At 45.6% G+C, this 23,631-nt stretch overlaps 1 protein-coding gene across 2 annotated transcripts in view; it reads left to right on the top strand.

The window, feature by feature from the left end:
- RNF144B (ring finger protein 144B) overlaps positions 1-23,631 on the top strand; it is a 73,733-nt gene that overhangs the window by 36,042 nt on the left and 14,060 nt on the right. For both annotated transcript variants that reach the window (XM_083187854.1, XM_083187853.1), the window contains exons 4-5: positions 10,843-10,903; positions 15,098-15,302. In XM_083187854.1, the coding sequence (XP_083043980.1) occupies positions 10,843-10,903; positions 15,098-15,302 (266 nt within the window). The remainder of the gene's footprint in view (positions 1-10,842; positions 10,904-15,097; positions 15,303-23,631) is intronic.

The following is a 23,631-nucleotide window of genomic DNA, read 5'->3' as shown; positions in this document are numbered from 1 at the left end:
ATATCCCAATCTTCCACATCTATGAACTTTTAAACTAAGCTGCACATACCAGCTACTGTTTACAGTTTCATAACTCCAGTCTCCCAATGTGCAGGATAGCCTGGTTTGGTTATACTTTGCATACTGTTTACAGCATTACATTTGCATTCAGTGGGATTGTCTGAGAAAAATGCTGGTCTTAATAGAATATTTGGTTTTAAAATACAGTAACTTAGCAACAACTTGCATGGTGAAAACTTGTTTACATGTTACATTTACAGCACTCTGTGATATTAATCTATTATGTACATTTTATTTGATTATGCCAATATATCTTGTTCCCCAGTGGTGTAAATTCATCCCAGTTGCCTGGAGGCAAGGTAAATATTGGTGCCCCTTCATCTTAAATAAATATATGTATGTATGCATCTACAGTATGTATGTATGCACAGTAAATATGCAGATTCTGGCTAGGTATAGTTGTTAGTTCAGTAAGATATCTGCTTCTAGTAGAACATACAGGGTCTGACACTTGCAAAAATGGTTTAGAATAAAGCGTGTGACGTCTGTTGTCCTGCTAGACGGGGGAGTCAGCCACAGAGGCTTTCAAAAACGGATTTAAATTCACAGGGAAGGAGAGGTGCCCCCTTGGGAACAGGAGCACAGTGGCAGATGACTCCATTGCCTCCCATAGTTACTCCTCTGTTGTTCCTCCTTACTATTAACTATCCATATTTTTCGAAAGATTTATCCTGCGCATACATCAACATTCAGGGGCGGATTGGGGACTAAAAGTGGCCCTGGAAAATTTCTGAAAGTGGCCTCATGTGGGTGGCAACAAATCAATAAAGGGCGGAGCCAGCATTACAGTAGCAGGATTATTACATCACTATACTTCGATACATCGTTGACAGGCAAAACTAATGCCACATTTTCGTAAAATAGGGACACCAGGGATAGTGCGCGTCGCAGGCGCGCGCCAAAAATCCACACTGTAATGCCTATTAGGTGTCACACACCCATTACATAGTATACCACATGCAACGATGGCCTGCCAGGCTTGCTGGTGCCGGGCCCCCGGCCCCCCCAACTAACGACTACACTATGGCACTATGGTACAAGAACCGTTGTTAGGGTTACCTATGATTTTAATGCTAGACAACAAAGCAACTTACTGCTTTGTGGGAGATCCTGTAGAAAGGCAAGGAGAGCGCAGAGAGAGAGACAAGGAGAGCACAGAGAGAGAGAGAGAGAGAGAGAGAGAGAGAGAGAGAGAAAGAGAGAAGGAGAGCGCAGAGAGAGAGACAAGGAGAGCACAGAGAGAGAGAGAGAGAGAGAGAAGGAGAGCGCAGAGAGAGAGAGACAAGGAGAGCGCAGAGAGAGAGACAAGGAGAGGGCAGAGAGAGAAACAAGGAGAGTACAGAGAGAGACAAGGAGAGCACAGAGAGATAGACAAGGAGGAGAGAGAGGGAGACAAGGAGAGTGCCGAGAGAGATGAGGAGAGCGCAGAGAGAGAGAGACGAGAAGAGCACACAGAGAGAGAGAGGCAAGGAGAGCGCAGAGAGAGAGAGAGAGAGAGAGAGGCAAGGAGAGCGCAGAGAGCGAGAGACAAGGAGAGTGCAGAGAGCAAGAGACAAGGAGCGCGCAGAGAGAGAAAGAGACAAGGAGAGTACACAGAGAGAGAGAGACAAGGAGAGTGCAGAGAGAGAGAGAGAGAAATAGAGCGCAGAGAGAGAGAGAAGGAGAGTGCAGAGAGAGAGAAGTAGAGCGCAGAGAGAGAGAAGGAGAGCGCAGAGAGAGAGAGACAAGGAGAGCGCAGAGAGAGAGACAAGGAGAGTGCAGAGAGAGACAAGGAGGGCGCAGAGAGAAAGAGAGAGATGAGGAGAGCGCAGAGAGAGAGTGACGAGGAGAGCGCAGAGAGAGAAAAAGGAGAGCGCAGAGAGAGAGACAAGGAGGGCGCAGAGAGAAAGAGAGAGATGAGGAGAGCGCAGAGAGAGAGAGAGAGTGACGAGGAGAGCGCAGAGAGAGGCAAGGAGAGTGCAGAGAGTGAGAGACAAGGAAAGTGCAGAGAGCAAGAGACAAGGAGAGCGCAGAGAGAGAGACAAGGAGAGTGCAGAGAGAGAGACGAGGAGAGCGCAGAGAGAGAGACGAGGAGAGCGCAGAGAGAGTGACGAGGAGAGCGCAGAGAGAGGCAAGGAGAGTGCAGAGAGTGAGAGACAAGGAAAGTGCAGAGAGCAAGAGACAAGGAGAGCGCAGAGAGAGAGACAAGGAGAGTGCAGAGAGAGAGAGACAAGAAGAGCGCAGAGAGAGAGACGAGGAGAGCGCAGAGAGAGAGACAAGAAAAGCGCCGTGAGAAAGATGAGGAGAGCACAGAGACAGAGAGACAAGGAGAGCGCAGAGAGAGAGAGAGACAAGGAGAGTGCAGAGAGAGAGAGATGAGGAGAGCGAAGAGAGAGAGAGAGAGACGAGGAGAGCACAGAGAGAGAGAGAGACGAGGAGAGCACAGGGAGAGAGAGACGAAGAGAGCATAGAGAGAGAGCGCAGAGAGGGACAAGGAGAGCGCAGAGAGAGAGAGACAAGGATAGGAGAGAGAAAGAGAGGAGAGCAAAGTGAGAAAAAGAGGAGGGGAGGACATAGAGCAGAGAAGGAGAGAAAGAAAGAGAGGGAAGAGTGGGGGAAAGGGAGAGAAGAGAGTTGAAAATGGTATGTGTCTCCTCCCCCCCCCCCCTTCCTTCACTTTCAATATGCAAGGCAAATAGTGTACCTGGTCAGGGGGGCAACAGTGAGTACCATAGAGGAGGCAGGTCCATTGATGGAGGCGGAGGCAGAGGCAGCAGGTCCCGTGGAAGAGGCAGGCAGAGGCGGCAGGTTCTGTGTGGAGGGAGATCGGGCAGCAGTGGGTCATGTGGAGAAGACCATAGAAGATGAGGCCGCGAGTCCGGTGAGAGAGAGAAGGAGAGAACAGAGAGAGAGAGACACACAAGGAGAGCGCAGAGAGAAAGAGAGACAAGGAGAGTGCAGAGAGAGAGAGATAGAGAGAGAGAGAGAGGCAAGGAGAGCGCAGAGAGAGAGGCAAGCAGACTGCAGAGAGAGCGAGACAAGGATAGCGCAGATAGAGCGAGACAAGGAGAGCACAGAGAGAGAGACAAGGAGAGCGCAGAGAGTGAGACAAGGAGAGCGCAGAGAGAGAGAGAGACAAGGAGAGCACAGAGAGAGACAAGGAGAGCACAAAGAGAGAGATGAGGAGAGCGCCGAGAGAGAGACGAGGAGAGCGCCAAGACAAAGAGACGAGGAGAGCGCAGAGAGAGAGACGAGGAGAGCACAGAGAGAGAGAGAGAGACGAGGAGAGCGCAGAGAGAGAAGAGAGAGACAAGGAGAGCGCAGAGAGAGGAGAGAGAGAGAGACAAGGAGAGCCCAGAGAGAGAGAGAGAAGGAGAGCACAGAAAGTGCCGTCAGTAGTAGCGCTGCCTATATGTAACGCCCACACCAGTTGCCATCAGTAGAAGCGCTGCCTATATGTAACGCCCACACCAGTTGCCATCAGTAGTAGCACTGCCTATACGTAACGCCCACACCAGTTGCCGTCAGTAGTAGTGCTGCTTATTCTGTAAATAACATCCACATCAGTTGCCGACAGTACTGCTTTTACAGATGGAGCCAGCCTCATTGTTGTCGCTGGTGCGCCAGATGCTCTGATCTGGTGGGTGGCCCGCCAGCATAAATGGACACGCAATCGTCTCGGACGCTTGCATGTCCATTGCTGGGAATGGGGTAGGCAAGCATCGGAGATGCACACATGCCAGAGTCCCCAGCGAACCGTGGCGATTGGTGTGCGGGGGACAGATACAATGAGGATGGCTCCACCTGGACATAGTTTGCTGACAGTACTGCTTTCTCTCACACACTTTTTTTTACCTTAAAATCTGTGTGGCAGCTCATCCTCTGCTTTCATCAGCCCTGCTGTGCTCCCATGTAGCTCCGCCCCCTCACCTCGTGTGGCTCCGCCCATCCATTCCATGTAGCTTCGCCCCCTGCCCAGTGCTGACAGTCACTGATGTACACTTGTTAGGGTGGCTGGGGGATATGGGAGCTGTGAAGGAGCTTAGCCGGCTGGTCTTCATGTTGCTGGCGCTGCTGCCTGCAGTGTGACAGGCAGCAGCAGCCACTGAGAGCCGGAGCAGCAGCAGAAGCTGCAGCAGCACAGGGGGAGGGGGTTCTCTGCTCCGTACGCTTCTGACTGGCACCCCGGCCCCGCTGTCTTCCCAGCCGCAGCTCCACCACCTGAGCTTCTGGTGTTCGCTGCGGCTGGCCTCATCTGTACAAACGCCGGACAAAGCTGGACTGGAGACAGTAAATCACTTCCGGGCACGGCCACTGCTACCCATAACTCCGCGGTGGCCGGCCCCTTGATTCAGTGTCACCAGTGTCCAGCAGCTTTCAGCCTCAGGGTCGGCCGGCCTCCCGGGAAAAGTCCCGGTGACTTCAATGGCCAATCCGCCCCTGTCAACATTTGAGTGGATAATATTTCATTGTGAATGTTTCAGATCTACTGATCATATTATATAATACGATTTTCAAACTCCTTTCATATTGAGAAAATATTTAATTATAATGCATGGTTACTGTATCACATATTAGGTTTATTGAATTCTAATAATAAATTAGTAATTAATATACTTTCTGCTAGTGTTAACGGATAAGCCACAACTCTTGCCAAATTCATAGCTCTTGACAAACCAACAGGCATATAAATTAGTGGTTAAAGGCCTATTTTTTTTTATTTTTTTTTAAATAGGTTTATTGACAGGAAAACATATTACAATAAACATTACATATCAAAAACAAAGAGATACACACACATGACTTGAATACAATAGTGATTGCAGAAAGAAAACATGGGTACTCTTTACCTAGAAGGGCGCCCATCGCGGGCATCGCATGCACTAAAAAATCGCATGCGATGTGACCGACGCGATGACCGCAATTTCCCATAGGGAACAATGTTAAATGTCCCATTTGACCCTATTTCCCATAGGGAACAATGTTAAATGTCCCAAGTGACCGATTTTCCATAGGGAACAATGTAAAATGGCCCACAGAGGCCAAATAGGCACCCTGAAGTGTGAAATGGCCCCCCCCAATTGTTAACGCCACCCCATGATCAACGTCAACCCGAAGCGTGGCGAGCGCAGCGCGCCCGCGAGGGGCGGCGGTACACGTCCTCCGACCTTTTCATACCCCCACTATCCACGTCGGCGTGGCGTAGAGAATAGAAAGTGTGGTGAGCGCAGCGAGCCACCGAGCCCCAAGCGTGGCGAGGGGACGCGGACACCTTCACAGGTATACGCGTCCCCTCGCGGGCTTCACAGGTGTCCGCGTCCCCTCGCGGGGCTCGCTGCGCTTGCCACGCTTCGGGCTCGGTGGCTCGCTGCGCTCGCCACACTTTCTATTCTTAACTCTACCCCGACGTGGATAGTGGGGGTATGAAAAGGTCGTAGGACGCATACCGCCGCCCCTCCCGGGCTCGCTGAGCTCGCCACACTTCGGGTTGACGTTGATCGTGGGGTGGTGTTAACAATTGAGGGGGCCATTTTACACTTCAGGGTGGCTATTTAGCCTCTGTGGGCCATTTAACATTGTTCCCTATGGAAAATCGGGTCAATTGGGACATTTAACATTGTTCCCTATGGGAAATCGGGTCATTTGGGACATTTAACATTGTTCCCTATGGGAAATCGCGGTCATCGTGTCGGTCGCATCGCATGCGATGCGACCAACGCGATTTTTTTTTCCTTACGATGCCCACGATCAAAATCGTGGGTGCCCTTCTAGGTAAAGAGTACCAAAACATAAATGTATAAGCAAAGCAATATCGTATGCAATACCGTCTTTCCCCGATAATAAGACACTGTCTTATTTTTTTTTTTTCCCTCAAAAAAGACCATAGGTCTTATTTTCGGGGGAGGGCTTATTTTATTCCCCACTGCGCCTTTAAAACATTCCACACTGCGCCTTTATGAAATGCCCCCCAAATGATCCATAATTTATGGTAATGTGCCGGTATTTTACATGCCCCCACCTGTTTAACTTGATGTCCGTTGATGGAGCTGTGTGGTGAGCAGCAGCCAGCCAGTTCAGCCGCGTGATGTGCGCGGCGCGATGTGCGCGGCGTGACGTCACGCCGCGCCTACCGCAATGCATCCCTGGGAACGGGAGCTGCGGTGCTGCTGGTGAGTAAGAGGAGGTGAGCGGAGGGCAGCGGGGGTCAGCGGGGGTCAGCGGGAGTCAGCGGGGGCTGAGCGGAGACTGCACATATGGTGCACATACAATAACATTGGGAAAATGGTAGGGCTTAATTTCGGGGGAGGGCTTATTTTGGACCAGCGTCCAAAATCTGGGGTAGGGCTTATTATCGGGGTAGGTCTCATTATCGGGGAAAGACGGTAGTAGCATTCTCTCGTACCTAGGACCTTATTCAGGTCCGTGCGCTCGCATGTGATTTTGAATGCGAGCACGATTTGCATTTCTTCACATGTGCATGTGCCGGGTGCGTGTGTCCATGGTGAACAGATTGTTTGCTGGGTGCACGCACCCAACATTGCAAGGAGGGATTTGGTGGACTCGCAAGGCTGCGAACAGCCAGAATAACCCTCTTAGTTAGAAAGTCCAACTCCAAATTGTACCGAGAGGTGGTTCGGAAGCTATTACAGTGCATCTTTCATGACAACTGAGAGAGTTTGAACACATGGAAGCCAACCAGTATATCGAAGAATTTCTTTGTTCGTTTTTCTTTGCATACACATGGAGCAGCTCTCAATGGAGCTGCTCCTGATGTTTCTATCGCCACCTGGTGCCAGCTGCCGCCAGCCGCCAGCCTCTGTTGGAGGCTGTAGCAGCCCTCCGCCGGTCTCCCCGCAGCCCCAGTAGCTCCCCAGTAGCCTCTCCAGCCTGCCCCCAATAGTGTATGAGGACACATCTGCAAAGAGATGCAAAAGTAAGTAAGACATAAGTAGACGCAAATACATGTAGAACTGTTAAGTTGGGAGTGAAAACTCAGATTCACTGAATATTGTATAAAGAACAATATATTCCTACAGCCCTATCACATTTTTACACATATAACCCCATAACTTAACCCTGTACTCCAAAATTCTAAGAATACTTCAAATGATTTTATACTTTGGCATAATAGATAAATATTTTGAATGAATGAACTGTATGTTGTGACATTGAAGTAAATAGTGCAGTGTGAAACCTTTACTCTTCCAGCGTACTGTACGCTTCCTTATAGTGCAGTGAGCATTCGCTTGGTGTCAGTTATTAAGGTTTTGGCATAGACTGTCTACCTTTAATCATCACATGATCTTTCATCCTAGCAGGAACATGTGCGGATGTATTAAATAACCTCATTGTTCTCACTTGAAATACAAAACTAATAAGACAGTAGCAAAAAAACAATATTGTTTTTCTTGGAACAGGCATTTTTATTTTCTTTCATAAATGAATATGAGAAAATCAGTATAATGTGTTTTATGTACACATTAAAAAACGAGAGACATCTTTGCCATAAAAGTGGATAAGATAATTTGGTAGCTCTTTGTTCAAAATAGATTAAATTGAGAATTTGCATAAAACCAAGGATTCCTGCTCGACTTTTTGTTTAAAAATTAGTTTTTATTGATATGTATTAAATTTGATAATAGAACATTTCCCTCCTAGAAAACCTTTTATTAAATTAGGGACGTCATGTCCTTAGAGAACGTCTTTGGTACAGTACACTGTAATTAGTTATCCCGTTTACTAAATTACTAAATTCCTTTAGCTTTATTTCAAACACACAATGTACCACAAATTGCTTTTGTTCCTATCACTGCATGGTATGTTCTTAAAAGCTATAACATCATTCACTTTCCCAACAACTCACTCCTCTCAAAATAATTTAATTACCTTTATACATTGATAGTAACATCCACACAGCCCATCACTGTAGAAAACATTGACTTACCTCCTATAGCTATTATTTCTATAGCTTTCTCTCTTTTCCCTTCTTCTATTAGTTGACATAAAACCAAATCCAGGCCCTCCCCACTCACATTCAGCTAATTTGCTGCAATATAGAAATCCAGTTATATCAGGCTTGCCTACCCTCCCGGAATGGCCGGGAGCCTCCCGAAAATCAGGTCCTTCTCCCGACCCCCGGGAAGGTGGGCAAGTCTCCCGCTTTCTGCTGATAGCCCCCGCTCCCCCGTCTCCCACTGGTTTAATTACCGTAAATTGCGGGTCCACGGTGAGGGGTCGGGGCTTAAACGACGCGATCGCAGCATTTCGCATAATTTAAGCCCCGCCCCCTCTTTGCAGCCCGCGAATCACTGCGTTTTCCAGCATTGGGGCGGGCCCAAGTGATGTCAGCCTTGTCTCTGTACCCAGGACGTGCTGCCACTCCGGGCTTCTCCCGGAGAGGTGAAATCAAAAGTAGGCAAGTATGAGTTATATATCATCATAAGCAACTTAAAATCTATGAGTTTTTGGTACTTATGTATTATCTGGGCTCCCATGTTAAATGCACCCCATTTTTTCATACCCCTACTATCCAACTACGCTTGGAGTTGATTTTATATAGTGTGGCGAGCGCAGCGAACCACCGTGACCGAAGCGTGGTGAGCGCAGCGAGCCCCGCGAGGGGATGCGGTCTCATAAGAAAAACGGGAGCCCAGATATTACATAAGTTACATTGAAAAGCATTTGCATCATTTATCTGTATGTGGCTCTCGAGGTTAAGGTGTCTTTCTCTAATGACTTTATGATGTGCTTCATATATGACTTTCAATGTCAAAGTGTGTTTATTTCAGCTGTGCCCATGGTAACCTAAACCTTTAAACTGCTTTACAAAAGCATTTAGCTGTTCCCAATGGTATACCCTTTTACAACAATGTTGCTTGTTAATGTAATTAACTGGATATTTATTAAGAGTGTACTTTACTAAATATTTTCACCCAGGACATGATGTTCATAATTTAAAAGTTTTTCTAGGAGCGAAATTTTGAGGTCTATTATATTAATAAATATTATATAAATAAATATAAATTCAGGATTGTCCTGCCAAAATTGTCAGGACAGTCCCACATTTATATTTATTTATATAATATTTATAAATAAATATAATAAATATTATATGAATAAATATAATTTTAAACCAATAGTGTCCCCCAAAAACTATTTTTTTTTTATTCAGTCCTGCATACTTGCAGGAATCTGTGGTTTTATATATAAACCTTACAATATATATTTCTAATATATATCTGCATCTTTGATACTTAAATAAATATTGGAAGTGTAGCCAACATGTAGAAGTACTAAAAAAGGGGTATATACAGCGCTTGGAGGAGTGACCCTTAGCGGCCTGCACTTGAGGGGGACAGTCCTGGTCCCCCTAACGGTATTGCAGATAAACAAAAGAGGGAAGTGCTGGCGCTTTAGGGTTTGGGTAGTCAATATGTTGTAGTCTATGGGTATTGTGGAGGTAGGCTGATTGAATGGGACCTGCAGCAATAACTGTGGGCTGGGTGTTCTGGCTGGTGATCAAAATTGAACAGCTGTAGATAGTAAAATTGAACTGTCCCACGATGTGACAGTACTCAGTTCTAGCAGACTGGAGGCTCAACCACATTGTTTTGTTTTTGTTTAACACGTAGAAGGATGTTTTAGCATCTTAAAAGCGCAGAAAAAAGTTCCAAAAAAACCTTAAACGTAGCATGTTCTTCTATTATCTTTAACATTTTTTAACTGAGGTGTGCTATCCAAATATTTCTGCCGTATCTGTGATGGCATGTCATGCTGCTTTCAGACCGCAAAACTGGCTTTGACCAGGTATTTTGAAACGTTTCTAAAAACGGGTCTGCCAGGTAAAACCCCTTTCACACCGCATCTCTTAAACGGGATATTCCCCCCGTCGGGAATAGCGGCGATAGATTAAATACCCCCCTTACAATGTTGCAACGGTATCTCTCCCCCCGCACAGCTATTTGCAGGACCCTTTTGGTTCCCTTGATAAACACAAACAATATACTGTATGTAAAAAATTAAATATACCTTAGTTGCACTATTTACAGCAGGGGTCCTCAAAAATAATTACAGGACCCCAGAAAGTTTCTGCAGAAGGTCATTATATCACATGTAGTTAGCAGACAGCACATACAAGGCAGAATTGTGGAGGCATAAAATGATGGGATAGGAGTAAAGGGGTGTACACACGGAGCAAATTTGTGCTATTTTCTAAGCAATCTGACTAGATTGCTTACAAAGTAAGCACAGATCTCTCTGTGTGTATGCTCCGAGAGATTAAATATCTCTTGCTTACTAAGTCAGTGCATGCAGTCACAATCTAGTCAAATTGCTTAGCAAATGACTGCAAATCTGTCTGTGTGTACAGAATGAGAGATACTGATCGCGATCTCTCATTCTGAACCACTACCCTGCCTTTTTTTGCTTAAGCAAAATTGCTTAGCAAAATTGCTTAGCACAAATCTCTGCGTGTGTATGTGCTCTCGATGGGAGATCTTGACACCAGAAAAATTGCTTAGCAAAATTGCTTAGCAAAATTGTTTATCACAGATCTCTACGTGTGTATGCCCCTTAACATACAATTCAACTGATTTTTCAGACTCCATAAATCACTGATTAGAAAAGTCATCAGCCTGTTTGTCAGTAACAAACAAGGTCAGACAAGGTCTGACAAGGTCGGGACCCACAGTTTGAGAACCACTGATTTACAATATATGTGTATAAGCCTGCCACTAATTTAAAGTTGCCCTCCTTTAAAAAAGTTTGCGATGTGAATCTAATTGAATATTTTTTTTTCTTCAGATTGCTTGTTTAGTATCCATTGATCAGTTCCACTTATATCAGCGGCTAAAGCTTGAAAGAGGTACTGTATGATTTAAAAACTGTATACATTTAATTTGTGCAATAAATATATACAGTGTACTGTATGGGACTGTATGCTCTTTATTTATTTATATAGTGTTCCCTCTGAACTTCTTTTGCAGGGTGCAGTACCATGGACGTTTTTTAAAACTTTAAAATGCACCCTCCCCTTTTTATGTGTGGCACTGTGCGCCCTTACGCATCCTCCACTGCGCTGACATGCCGCTGAGAACTTTCGGTGTGTGCCATCATGTGTAATGGCTATTACGGTGTGTGGTATAATGTGTAAGAGGCATTACAGTGTGTGCCATAATGTGTAATTGTCATTACGACAGAATATGTAATGGGCATAGCAGAATATGACAATGTTTAATGGGCGTAATCCTAGTGCAGTGTGCAATTTTTTAAATATGTTTTTCTTTTCTAAAGTAAATTTCGAATATAAAATTTACCCTCCCGATTGAAAAAAGTGCACCCTGCCTGGTGGTCAGTACCCTGCCCTAAAAAAAATCCTAGAGTGAACACTATTATTATTCATCTGATTTTATTTAGAACAAGTTTAGATTAAGCTATGCTTATTGTCATACTGTGATGTATAAGTGTTAATGATTAATTGACATTTGAACAAAGTAGAGCAGTGTTATTGAAATACAGTGCTGGAACTTTTGATACCCTTTGTTGGGTGGTTGTTGCCAGGTCGACCCGGGTCACTGTGCGGTGTGAAAGGGCCTTATGAAAAACCTGTGGTCCAACAACCCGGCAGTCCGATCCGGGTTAAAAGTAGGGTTAATCCCGGGTCGGACACGGGTTGTTGGGCAGTGTGAACGCATAACATGGGTCAAGTGACCTGGGACCCAATCACACTATAGAGAGTAGGCAGCATCAGCTCCAAGCACTGTCTCCTCTCCCACCCCCAAATGATGCAGCGCCTCTCCGATGCGCTCTGGAGTGCGTTCTACTGCTCCGAAAGAAGACAAAATGTAAACTACAGATAATGCTATGATGCGCTAGTCATTTGTTAAATAAAAATAAATATTGAAAAACATATTAACCATTTATCTGCAGGTTATTGGACATTACAATGTATAATTTTAGTATGTGGATCAAGCTCTTGTAAGTTGCAGATATTTAAATATTAGAGTAATGCTGTGTAAACACGGTACAATCCAGCATGAGATTTTGACTATATAGTCAAAATCGTATGCAGATTGTATGCAGATCATAAGCAGATCGCACAGGTTTTTTACCTTGCAATCCTCATGCGCACTCCCGTGACAGCACAAATCGAAACCCAGATAGACAGGGCAGCAATGACTATGTAGTGCAAATCTAATGCTGATTGTATGTAAAAAGTACAGAGATAGCAAAGATTGTATAGCACTCTAATCTTTAGTTGAATAGCAAGGTTATCTCACCGTGTGTACACACCATTAGGGTGTGTACACACAGGTACAATCAGCATGAGATTTTGACTAGTCAAAATCACATCGGGATCGCATGCAGATTGTATGCAGATCGCACAGTTTTTTTACCTTGCAATCCCGATGCACGCTCCCCTGACAGCAAAAATCGAAAACCCAGATAGACAGGGCTGCAATGACTATATAGTGCAAATCGAATGTAGATAGCATGAATTGTATGTAAATAGTACAGAGATAGCAAAGATTGCATAGCAAAGTCGAATAGCAAGGGGATCTTACCGTGTGTACACAGCATAAGAGATAGAGACAGCTAGTCTAGTGTTTCTCCAGCACATGCGCAGACCCCCGCCATCGACAGAGAGCTAAATTTGACCGGTGCAAGCAGGTCTGAATCGGCCCTATATGGTAGATGCTAGTCTACTAAGGTCAGAGAGTGATGAGGTTGAATGGATAGTAAGTTTCCAGGACTACTGTCCGCACCTACAGGAAACTTAGCAACATTTAACCTTTCAGTATCCATATCAATGACTTCTGCTTAAGCTACTGTTTTACCTAGACATGAGCAAAACACTTGGAACCAGGGGCATAACTACGTATTCGTAGGCCCCATAACAATAGTTTGTAGGGATAAAGGTATATAGCACATACACTGTAGCTCATACAAGGAAGATGCCCCAAAGCTTGGAACACTGTACATTTGCTGCTTTGTGTTGCTTGTTTATGTCATGCAAGTAAAGTACAACCATTTGCTTACGGGAATTATGTCTGCAGTTGTTTGTATTGTGCGCATGAATAAATATGTGTGTTAATAAATGTTATCAGCTGCTGTTTTTAATATGTCAACCATTACAACTGTGGCTTGAGATTGAAGGGACTATCAGAGAAATAAAGCGTGGATGTTTGTGCAAAGCCATTTCCCCATTAATCTTTATTCTAGAGCGCTCCTCTTCTTGGTGCATTTTGGTCTCTTTTCATTTAAAGTGTTATTGAGATGTTTGACAGCATTATTGCACAGCTATTTAGTATTAATAGATGTAGTTAGTGTAGATAAGGATCACATAGTGATAAAGTGAAATTGCCAGTTTGGGACATTGTGTTAGAGGGAGCAGAATTCTTTGGGTGTGGATTATAGGCTCCACAGTAATTAGGTCGACACACACGTCAACCATTTTCACATCGCACCTTTGCTTGTGTCGATCTTTTGTCTATGTTAACCTTGTGCATGTCATCCATATGTGTTGACCTATCATCCCAATCCCAGTTTGTCTCTATAAGCCAGGCATGGGGAACCTTTAGCCCCCCAGCTGTGGTTGAACTACATATCCCAGCATGCCCCGCTACAGTTTTGCTATTTGGCCATGCTAACAACAACAACTTGAAACCAAAGGGTCCCAATCCCTGCTATAAGCAATAGACAGGACATTTCTACAGAATTAACTTAGTTTTAAGATACCTTGGAACATTGCCAGTGTGCCTAATGTCAGTAGGTGGATATTCAATTATCTGCATTAATTTAGAGCAGGTAATTCGCCTCAATACACAGCGCCTATTGCGGATTATGCTTCGGGTGCTCATGCATTGTTTTTTTTTTTTTTTTTTTGTGTGATTATCACTAGTGTGTTCATAATATAGAATATAGAATAATGTAATAAGGTTAGAATAAGATTAGAATGGTTTAAAGAAACACATTCAAGTAAACATACAGCTTTTATATATTTTTGTAAGTAATCTAATAACCCCTTTCACATTGCAAATGCTGGGTCACACCTAGCAACATAACTTAAAACCTTTTCTTGAGGTGTATGCATTAAAATAAATGCTTTGTGGATCTTCCTTTGTAATCATGCAGCATACCAATTACTTTTTTTAATCATAAGTTTTCCTGATAATCTTATATAAGTAAAGGGTACTTGTGGATTTGCAGGGCTCCCAATTTACATACGTACGGCACCGTAGTAAAATCGCATCGCATGCAATTTTGCTGTGCAATGCGATGCAATTTTACTTAGTTAATTTTTAGTGCACCCCTACCCGTGGATCGCATCACATGCCATTTGCGGTGCGATGCGATTTTTCATTGTATAAGCACCCATGCGATGAGATGTGATGGTACTTCATTTTAAAAGCACCCATGCACACCCCCACTATCCACGTCACCTCGAAGCGTGGCGAGCGTACGCGGTTATGCGTCCTCCCGACCTTTTCATACCCCCACTATCCACGTCGGCGTGGAGTTGATTTTATAAAGTGTGGCGAGCACACGCGGAATACATGTAGTTATCCACGTCCCCCCTCGCTGCGCTCGCCACACTTCGGGCTCGGTGGCTCGCTGCGCTCGCCACACTTTGTAAAATCAACTCCACACCGACGTGGATAGTGGGGGTATGAAAAGGTCGGGAGGATGCCTAACACTTCTGGGTGACGTGGATAGTGGGGGTCTGCCTGGGTGCTTTTAAAATGAAGTACCATCGCATGCATGGGTGCTTATACAATGAAAAATCGCATCACACCGCAAATGGCATGCAATGCGATCCATGGGCAGGTGTTCACTAAAAATTAACTAAGGAATATCGCATCACATAGCACCGCAAAATTGCATGCAATGCGATGCGATTTCACAATGCAGAATAGCCCACTAAGCAAATAGCTTAGTGGGCGCCCTGCAAATACACAAGTACTAAGTAAAGTTCTAATGTGACAAAGAAGAAGACACTACAGATTTTCCTAGTTACAGAATACATGTTTAAACTCTATGGTTTTTTGTTCTATTACAGAAGTTCATCTTGACCCTTGCAGAACCTGGTGCCCTAACGCAGACTGCCAAACGGTATGCCAGGTTCAGCCAGCTGATTCCGATATGCCTGTATCGGTGGAATGCCATGCGTGCCTTATAAAATTTTGTTCTGCATGTAAAAGACCCTGGCATTCCGAGCACTTGTGCCAAGAAAACCAACCAACAGTCGTGCAACTCGAAAAAGGGTAATTAATGATTTTAAACTGGCATTAATGGTTTAGTGGAAATTGTGTCTAATCATAAACTAATTAAGAATTAACTATTTCTGTATATAATTGGATTTTATTGTTTTACAAAGTAAAGATTTACTGCACAGCTATATGCTGTGTTCTGATTACTATTTTATCTTACATTTAATCCAGTGAAGGTGGAATTGGTTTGTACAGCCCTATGCTCTTATATCTCATTAACCCAACAAATACAATTCCATTTTATTATGTTGAATTTGAGTCCATGTTAAACCTACTCAATGTGGGCAATTCTATTATTAGCGATAGCCACAAGATGGCATTTGGACCATTTTTCTGGCAAATCATGACCACCAACTTCACTGCACTCTGTACATAGAAGAATCTGGAGCATTGTTGTAATATAATTCTCACCAATGTTTGCATATTACCTGGAAATGAATCATTCCCAATGTGTTTTCAGATTAAATTGTTTGTGCATAATATAAATGTTTCTTTCTCTTTCAATGGTCCTGGTGACACAGCTCAACATAGGGATGTAGGAGGGTCCGTAGGAGCCAGGCACCTATCCTAAAGCTTTTAGAGGGTAGGCTCCTCCCTTCTGCATCCCAGACTCCCCAGTTCGTGTTAGGTGCCCACTGGAGTGGGTGCTATTCTAAAGGGCTGCTGGAGCAGCCGAAGGATTAGAGTTAGTTAGGAGTTTTTTATTTTATTAACTTTTACACTAGCTAGGTAGGCACAGTGTGAGGATTCTTACTGAATCCTCACACTGACAGCGCAGCAGGAGCTGACAAAAGCGCATCCTGTCAGCTCACTGTGCACGGGGGAGACACTGTCTGGTCTCCCTGTGCAGCGCTTACAGCTTCTATTAAGAAGCTGCCTGGGCTCCGGAGCGCTCTGAAACCGGCTTCACGCTAGGTGGGGATCATGGGGGACAGGCGCTCCGTGATGGCGGCGGCCATTTTCTGCGGAGCTTACACACTGAGCTCCTATATGAGAGGACAGCAGTGTGTTACAGGCATGTTCCAAGTGGTCCCCAGCAGAGGGGGAGACACTGGAACTTGGAGATCCTGCAGTGGAAGCGGCTGTCTGGGGGTGGTTGGTGCCAAAAGCCACGGACCCCGCAGCAGCAGGGACTTGGTCTCTACCCTCACTCTGTTTTGGTGCCATTCGGAACGCTTGCAGCGGAGCTGAGCTGGATGACAGATCCTGGCAGAGTGATTGGATTTCCTGGGCATCGTTTTCCCCACTGTGAACGCTTCAGACAGATAAGTGACTGAGTACATTGGCTCTGTATAAAACGCCTGTACATTTTGCGCTGTGACTGTGTTAATTTTACATCATGTCTGAGCAACAGTCTGTGGCTTTGGGGGAGGGAGCCCTTAATGCATTGAGCGCCTGCAGTGTTTGTACACTGAATTTTGTCCCTGAGCAGATGGCCAAGGGGGGCTTGTGTATTACTTGCGCTGCTGTGAGACCCATGGGGAGTGAACCCCAGAGGGTAGAGCAATCGGAAACTGCGTGGGCCAGTGTTCCCCGAGACCTATGTCATCATCTAAGCAGTCCTCTGGCTCCTTGCCTCTGACCCAGGCAGATCCTGGCTACTTACAGGTCATGCAGGATACTGCTAAGGGGATCAGCAGGTTTAATGATTTGTTAGACAAATTTGATGGTGATACTGTGGGGACCCCTAAAAGGTCTTATTCAGTGCCATTGCTTGTTGCTGAAGAGGAGGGAGAGTACACAGACATCCCCTGGGATCAGGGTGATGACTCTGAGGATTCCTCGGCCTCAGGGGTGGAGGATTTGATTACTGCTGTTAAACAGGCTTTGAACTTGTCTGTGGAGGATAAAACTCCTGCAAAAGGTGTTTTTAAAAGGCAGCGTAAGGAAACTGTTACCTTCACTGCGGATGAAGGTTTACAGCAGGGGTATCAAACTCAAATTCATCGGGGGCCGCATCAGCAGTTTAGTCACCCTCAAAGGGCCGGTTGTATCTGTAGGACTATGTGTCCACTCTTTATTATCATAAATTATTGTCACTGCATTCAATTATTACTGTTTTTTTGTAATAATGTAAGTAATAACTAGCTCTGAAAGCAGAAACATAGTCAGAATAATGACAAGTAGATATTCAAATGTACAACTTTTTGAAAAATAATTTTGTTAGGAGTTACCTGGATAATACTTGAGAAAGTTCTCAGAAAAGATATTCCTTCCTGATAGGGGAGATTGGGGACCTGAAAATGACTTATTGGGCTAATATGAGCTGCTTGGATTTTGAGAAAGATGGAAATGGTCACATAGCTATCCTAACACGTCTTAAGTGGCTCAGTCGACCTGAACACTGTTTGGCCTTGAAGTCAAGTTAGGAGGAGAGCAAGGCCTGGTGTGTAAACGTCACCCTCAGTGACAGATCCCCATGTACAGCGGCCAGCCCGAGCTTGACACTACTAACCTATTCCAGTCAGCCGCCTCGCACACACGGTTACCACATGGAATCCAGCAGTAGTAGCGACCAATCACATAATTCCATTGCTTCCATCCGCTACTACCAGCGCGGATCGCCAGCTGCGTGACGTCTCAGTCCCAGCATTTCCCTGCACCAACCCCGCAGCTCCGGCTATGTGAGCTGATTGAAGGGAGAGTGACGTAACACAAGTTCCACAACTCCATCTGGATGCACGCCCTGATTGGCTGCTACTCCATGCAGTAGTAGTGCAAGCCGTCAGACGTGCGGCATGATGTAGGAGTCACAGAGCTTCTGGTAGCTCTCATGCATCTCATGGGACACACTGCCCCTGTGTGCTATCTCCTCAGCAGACTGCAGGCCAGGATCTCAAAAAAAGAAGCAAGAATAAAAGGTGAAGGCTGGCGGCGGCTGCGCGGGCCACATGACGAGGTCTGGCGGGCCGGATTTGGCCCGCGGGCCTTGTGTTTGACACCCGTGGTTTACAGGATTTATTGGAAGGGGCTTGGAAAACGCCCGATAAAAGGCTGCAGATGCCTAAGAGATTTTTAAGTCTATACCCCATGCCTGAGGCTCATGCAGACCTCTGGGAGAAAGTTCCGGTGGTAGATGCTTCTGTGGCACGGCTTTCTAACGCCACGGTGCTACCTGTCCAGGGGGGGGGGAGCCTTTAAGGACCCCATAGACAAGAAGCTGGAAGGTAACCTCAAGGCAATATTTGAGGGCGTAGGCTACACTTTACGCCCTCTTATAGCATCAGCCTGGGTCTCTAAGGCCATGATTGTGTGGGCCAATGACCTGTGTACAATTTTACATGCTGATCCATGTGTGTTGCTGCTTGCTGAGAAGCTTAAAGCAGCTGCGGAGTATGTGCTTGAGGCTGAGGAGGAAGCTCTCAAAATGGCTTCCAGAGTTTCCACAGTGTCCGTCAATGCCAGGAGAGTGCTTTGGCTTAAAGCCTGGGAGGCGGATAATGAATCAAAAAAGGCCTTAGAGGCATTAGCTTTTAAAGGAAAGCTGTTGTTTGGTTCAGAGCTGGAAGAAATTATTAAGCAGGCCACGGGAGGCAAAAGTACCTTCCTGCCGGCTCCTGCAGCTAAGCAGGCCTCAAGGTTTTCTGCTTTTAGGCCGTCCTTTCGGCCCTCCCCTAGAGGGGGTGCGTCCTTTCGAGGACAGTCTTTTAGGGGAAAGTTTCAGTCCTCCAGGGGCAAGGCCCCAAAGTCAAAGTTCGGTTCCTTTCATAAGAAACCAAGCACCAAAGGAGAGGACAAGCCCTTCGCATGACTACCTGGGGAATACCCCAGCGGTGGTCAAGGTGGGGGGGCTTCTGAGATGGTTCTGGGCTGCGTGGGCATTGTTGGGCCGGGATTCCTGGGTGCTAAACATTGTATCCCAGGGTTACAGAATTCCCTTCAAAGGTCTTCCTCCGAGAAGATTCATTCCTACGCCACTGCCAAAGAAGTCGCGGTTCCATGTTGCTCTTTTGGCGTCGGCTCAATCTCTCTTAGAGAAAGGTGTGGTTATCCCGGTCCCTCGAGTGGAGTGGAAGAAAGGCTTTTATTCCACTCTGTTTTTGGTGCCCAAGCCAGACGGGTCTTTCAGACCAATCTTAAATCTAAAGTCCTTGAATCTCCATCTGTGGGTAGACCATTTCAAGATGGAATCTCTACGGTCTGTGCTGCTAAGCCTGGACCAGGGAGAATTTTTGGCGTCCATGGATGTCCAGGACGCATATCTTCATGTGCCAATCCATCCGGAACATCAGGCTCTCTTGAGGTTTGTGATAGGAGACCTGCATTTGCAATTCCAGGCGTTGCCCTTTGGTCTGACCACAGCACCGACGGTATTCACCAAAATAATGTCAGTAATGGCGGCGGCCCTCCGACTGAGGGGAATCACTGTGATTCCGTATTTGGACGACCTGCTGTTCAAAGCAGAGTCGGCAGAAAAGTTGCAGAGTCACTTGGCAGAAGCCATCAGGTTTTTGCAGGCTCACGGTTGGCTTTTAAATTGACAAAAGTCTCAGTTGGTGCCATCACAGAGACTCCAGTTCCTGGGAGTTGTCCTGGATACCCATCTACATCGGGTATTCCTACCAGAGACAAAGGCCAGGGACCTGGCCTCCTTGGTGCGGGAGATCCTGGTGTCTCAGAGCCCATCGGTTTGGAGGTGTCTCAAACTGTTGGGGAAAATGGTGGCGACCTTTGAGACGCTACAGTTCGCCAGGTTCCACTCTCGAGTGTTCCAGTGGAACATCCTGACATCTTGGTCAGGGAATACTCAGACCATGAAGTCAGAGCACATAGTGTTGTCTCCAGAGACACGGTCTTCCCTGCATTGGTGGATGGAGTTGGATTCCCTTCAGTGGGGTCGGTCTCTGCAGTCCTGGGACTGGCTGGTAGTCACTACCGACGCCAGTCTCAGGGGCTGGGGGCCAGTGGTTTTGGACCTGCGCCTCCAGGGCTTATGGACCTCGGAGGAGTCTGCCTTGCCGATCAATATCCTGGAACTGCGGGCTGTGTGGAAAGTGATATCTCTGGCAGGAGAAAGATTGCAGGGTCTGACAACGCCACGGCTGTGGCGTACCTGAATCATCAGGGAGGCACACGCAGCAAGCTGGCCATGTGGGAGGTTTCCCGGATCTTCTTGTGTGCGGAATAGAATGTTCCAGCGTTGTCAGCGATATTCATCCCGGGGGTGGAGAATATCGAGGCCGATTTCCTGAGCAGGGAGGAGCTGTTAGAAGGGGAATGGAGCCTGAACCCACAGCTGTTTCATCAGATTACACTGAAGTGGGGAACTCCGGAGGTGGACCTGATGGCATTGAGGTTAAATCATCAGGTTCCCAGGTTCTATGCCAGGACGAGAGATCCACGGGCCGAAGCAGTGGATGCAATGACTATTCCCTGGGAGGGGAATCTGCTTTATGCCTTTCCGCCGTTTCCAATGCTGGCGAGAGTATTGAAAATAAACCAGTCCCAAGGAATTCCGGTGATTCTAGTAGCCCCGGATTGGCTAAGGAGGTCCTGGTACTCGAGGCGTCAGAGATTGTCTGTGGACTCGTGGCGTCTACCTCTGAGGTCAGATCTGTTAAACCAAGGGCCGTTCTTACACATGGATTCAGCTCGGTTAAATTTGACGGCTTGGCTATTGAAACCGTCATCTTGAAGAACAAGGGTTTCTCGGAGGCTGTGGTTAACACCATGGTAAAAGCTAGGAAGTCAGTGTCTTCAGCAAACTATTATAGGGTCTGGAAGACCTATATTAGGTGGTGTGAAAGGCAGAAGTCGCATACATCGCGGTTTCGACTTTCAAAATTGTTGGAGTTTTTGCAGGATGGTTTTTCGTCTAGGTTAAGCCTTCAATCACTCAAGGTACAGATATCGGCCTTGTCGATTTATATCCAGAAAAGGATAGCTTTGCTACCGGAGGTGCAAACTTTCCTGCAAGGGGTTTCACGATTGAAACCTCCCTACAAGCAACCAGTGGCTCCATGGGATTTATCGCTGGTACTGGAGTGTCTTCAAAAGGCGCCCTTTGAGCCGCTGAGGTCGGCTGACCTTAAGTTCCTTACATGGAAGCTTGTATTTTTGTTGGCTGTTGCGTCAGCTAAGAGAGTATCAGAGTTGGGAGCGTTGTCATGCAAGTCTCCTTTTCTTATTTTTCATGATGACAATTTTTGACAAAAGTAGTCTCTGCTTTTCATCTGAATCAGGAGATAGTTCTGCCTGTGTTTCAACCCCCAGAGGGTTCAAGAAAAAGGGACAAATTAAATAATTTGGATGTTGTGCGCGCCTTGCGCATTTATGTGGACAGGGTGAAGGGTGTCAGGAAGACTGACACTTTGCTAGTCTTGTATGATGTGCACAAGATTGGTTGGCCTGCCTCTAAGCAGACCATTGCTAGGTGGTTGCGTTCTGTCATTGCCTTTGCATATACTAAGGTTGGTAGGCCTGTGCCGACCAGGATTAATGCGCATACCACCAGGTCGGTCGCCACCTCTTGGGCGGTTCCACATGGGGCCACGGCTGAGCAGGTTTGCAGGGCCGCCACTTGGTCATCTGTTCACACTTTTGCCAAATTCTGTAGGTTCCATGAGTTCGCGTCGGAGGACGCATCATTCGGGCGAGCAGTGATGAGAGCTGCAGACCTGAGCTCTCATCTGTGTCCATGTCGACTGTGTTGACATTCAGGTAAAAAAAAGTGAAAAACTCCATGTTGACCTTTTCATTGTCGACCTAGACATTGTCGAACTAATGACCTGTAAAACTAATGACCTTTCGACCTAGAACCATGTCGACCTAGACCCATATGGACCTTTTCCCATGTCGACCTAATAATGTTGACCTAATAACTGTCGACCATCATGCGGTAGACCAAATGATCCCAACCCCTAGATTCCATACCCCTTGTACAGGCTAGTATCCTGTTGGACTTATTTATTGCTACATGACACTGAGCACTACATCTAGAGGTCTTCAGCAGTCCCCTGCTGCAGGGGGGAATTGACAGACTGCTCTCAGACAGTTCGCAGTGTACCTGCTCCCAATACAGGTATTCTTTTTGTGTTTCTTGTGTGTGGTCGGACCCGCTGGCAGCGCATCTCAGTTCTGCGATGCAGCGGCAACAGTACTGATCTAACTCTGCATACAGCCAGTTTCTGCCACACACACACTTGCTTTTCTTCATCAGTGTGCCAGTGTCTGCCTCATACCGCCCGTCTGCTCATGAGACAGCTCACACTGGGGCTGACCGGGCTGACCGCGCTGATTCTGTTTCTCTCTGCTATCACTGACAAATGTGTACATTTCATTTATGCTAAATTTATTATCATTGTCTGCACAAACATCTTTAATTCTGATGCCATTAATTGCACGTATATTTTGTCTAATTTATGCACACTTAATACATGGTATCTATGTGGTTGCAAGCCATTATACATTCATCTGCATAGCGGATGCAATTAATTGATTAATTACACATTTATTTAAACTCACTCCTTTCATGTATAGGAGAGACATTCTGGAAGCGAATTTCAGGCTCGCAAGGCTAACACTACTCACAGCGTGTCAACTTCTTCTCTCACCTTCCGTCCACTCTTTTTGATGACGCCAGGCAGCAGAAAGAATTTTATCTCAACACGTTGTACTATACTCCACTATCCCCCCCTTTTTTCCTCCTTATCCTGATCATGTATAGCCCAATATATTTATTTTGACCATGACTCACAATTATTGATTCTGCTATTTATCCTTTCATTACTAGCGGGACTACATGTATATGATGATTTGCAATAAGCAAAATATTTAAAATATAAAATATTGAATGAATTGAATCATTGATACACTGACCATGTTTGAATCGGTTCCATTGAGGACTTTTTCTCTTCATATTTTTGAAGGTTGAGAATAGGCTCTATTTTAGTGCCTTATACTATTTCAAGTAATTTTGATGTATACACTTAATGTGTATTTTTGAAACTAACTCCACTTTTAAGCTACTGGTTAATATAATTAATTGAGACTCAGTAGCTATTTACATTTCTTTATTAAAACTATTGTGTATAATCCTTTCTGCTACCATATCTTATTTAAATTGAGAATTAAAAGTTAAGTTTTAAATCATTCACTAAACAAATTATCATATCAAAAGTGTGCCTCCTACAAGGAATCTCTTTGCTTAATGGGTAGCCTGTCTCTTACAGTCATCCGTTATTCTTTTATGAGTAACTGAGCACTACACCCCAGTTTGTTATCAATTTGGACTCCTAGATCCTTTTCCAGTTCTGATTTACAGAAATGCCACCATGTTTAAGTTATAACTAGCACTCTGGTTATGTCTCCCAAGATGCATAAC

This window comes from Crinia signifera, chromosome 5 (genome assembly GCF_055691185.1).
Source record: "Crinia signifera chromosome 5, ASM5569118v1, whole genome shotgun sequence".
In the NCBI taxonomy this organism is placed as follows: Eukaryota; Metazoa; Chordata; class Amphibia; order Anura; family Myobatrachidae; genus Crinia; species Crinia signifera.
This window is presented reverse-complemented; position numbering and strand designations above follow the sequence as displayed.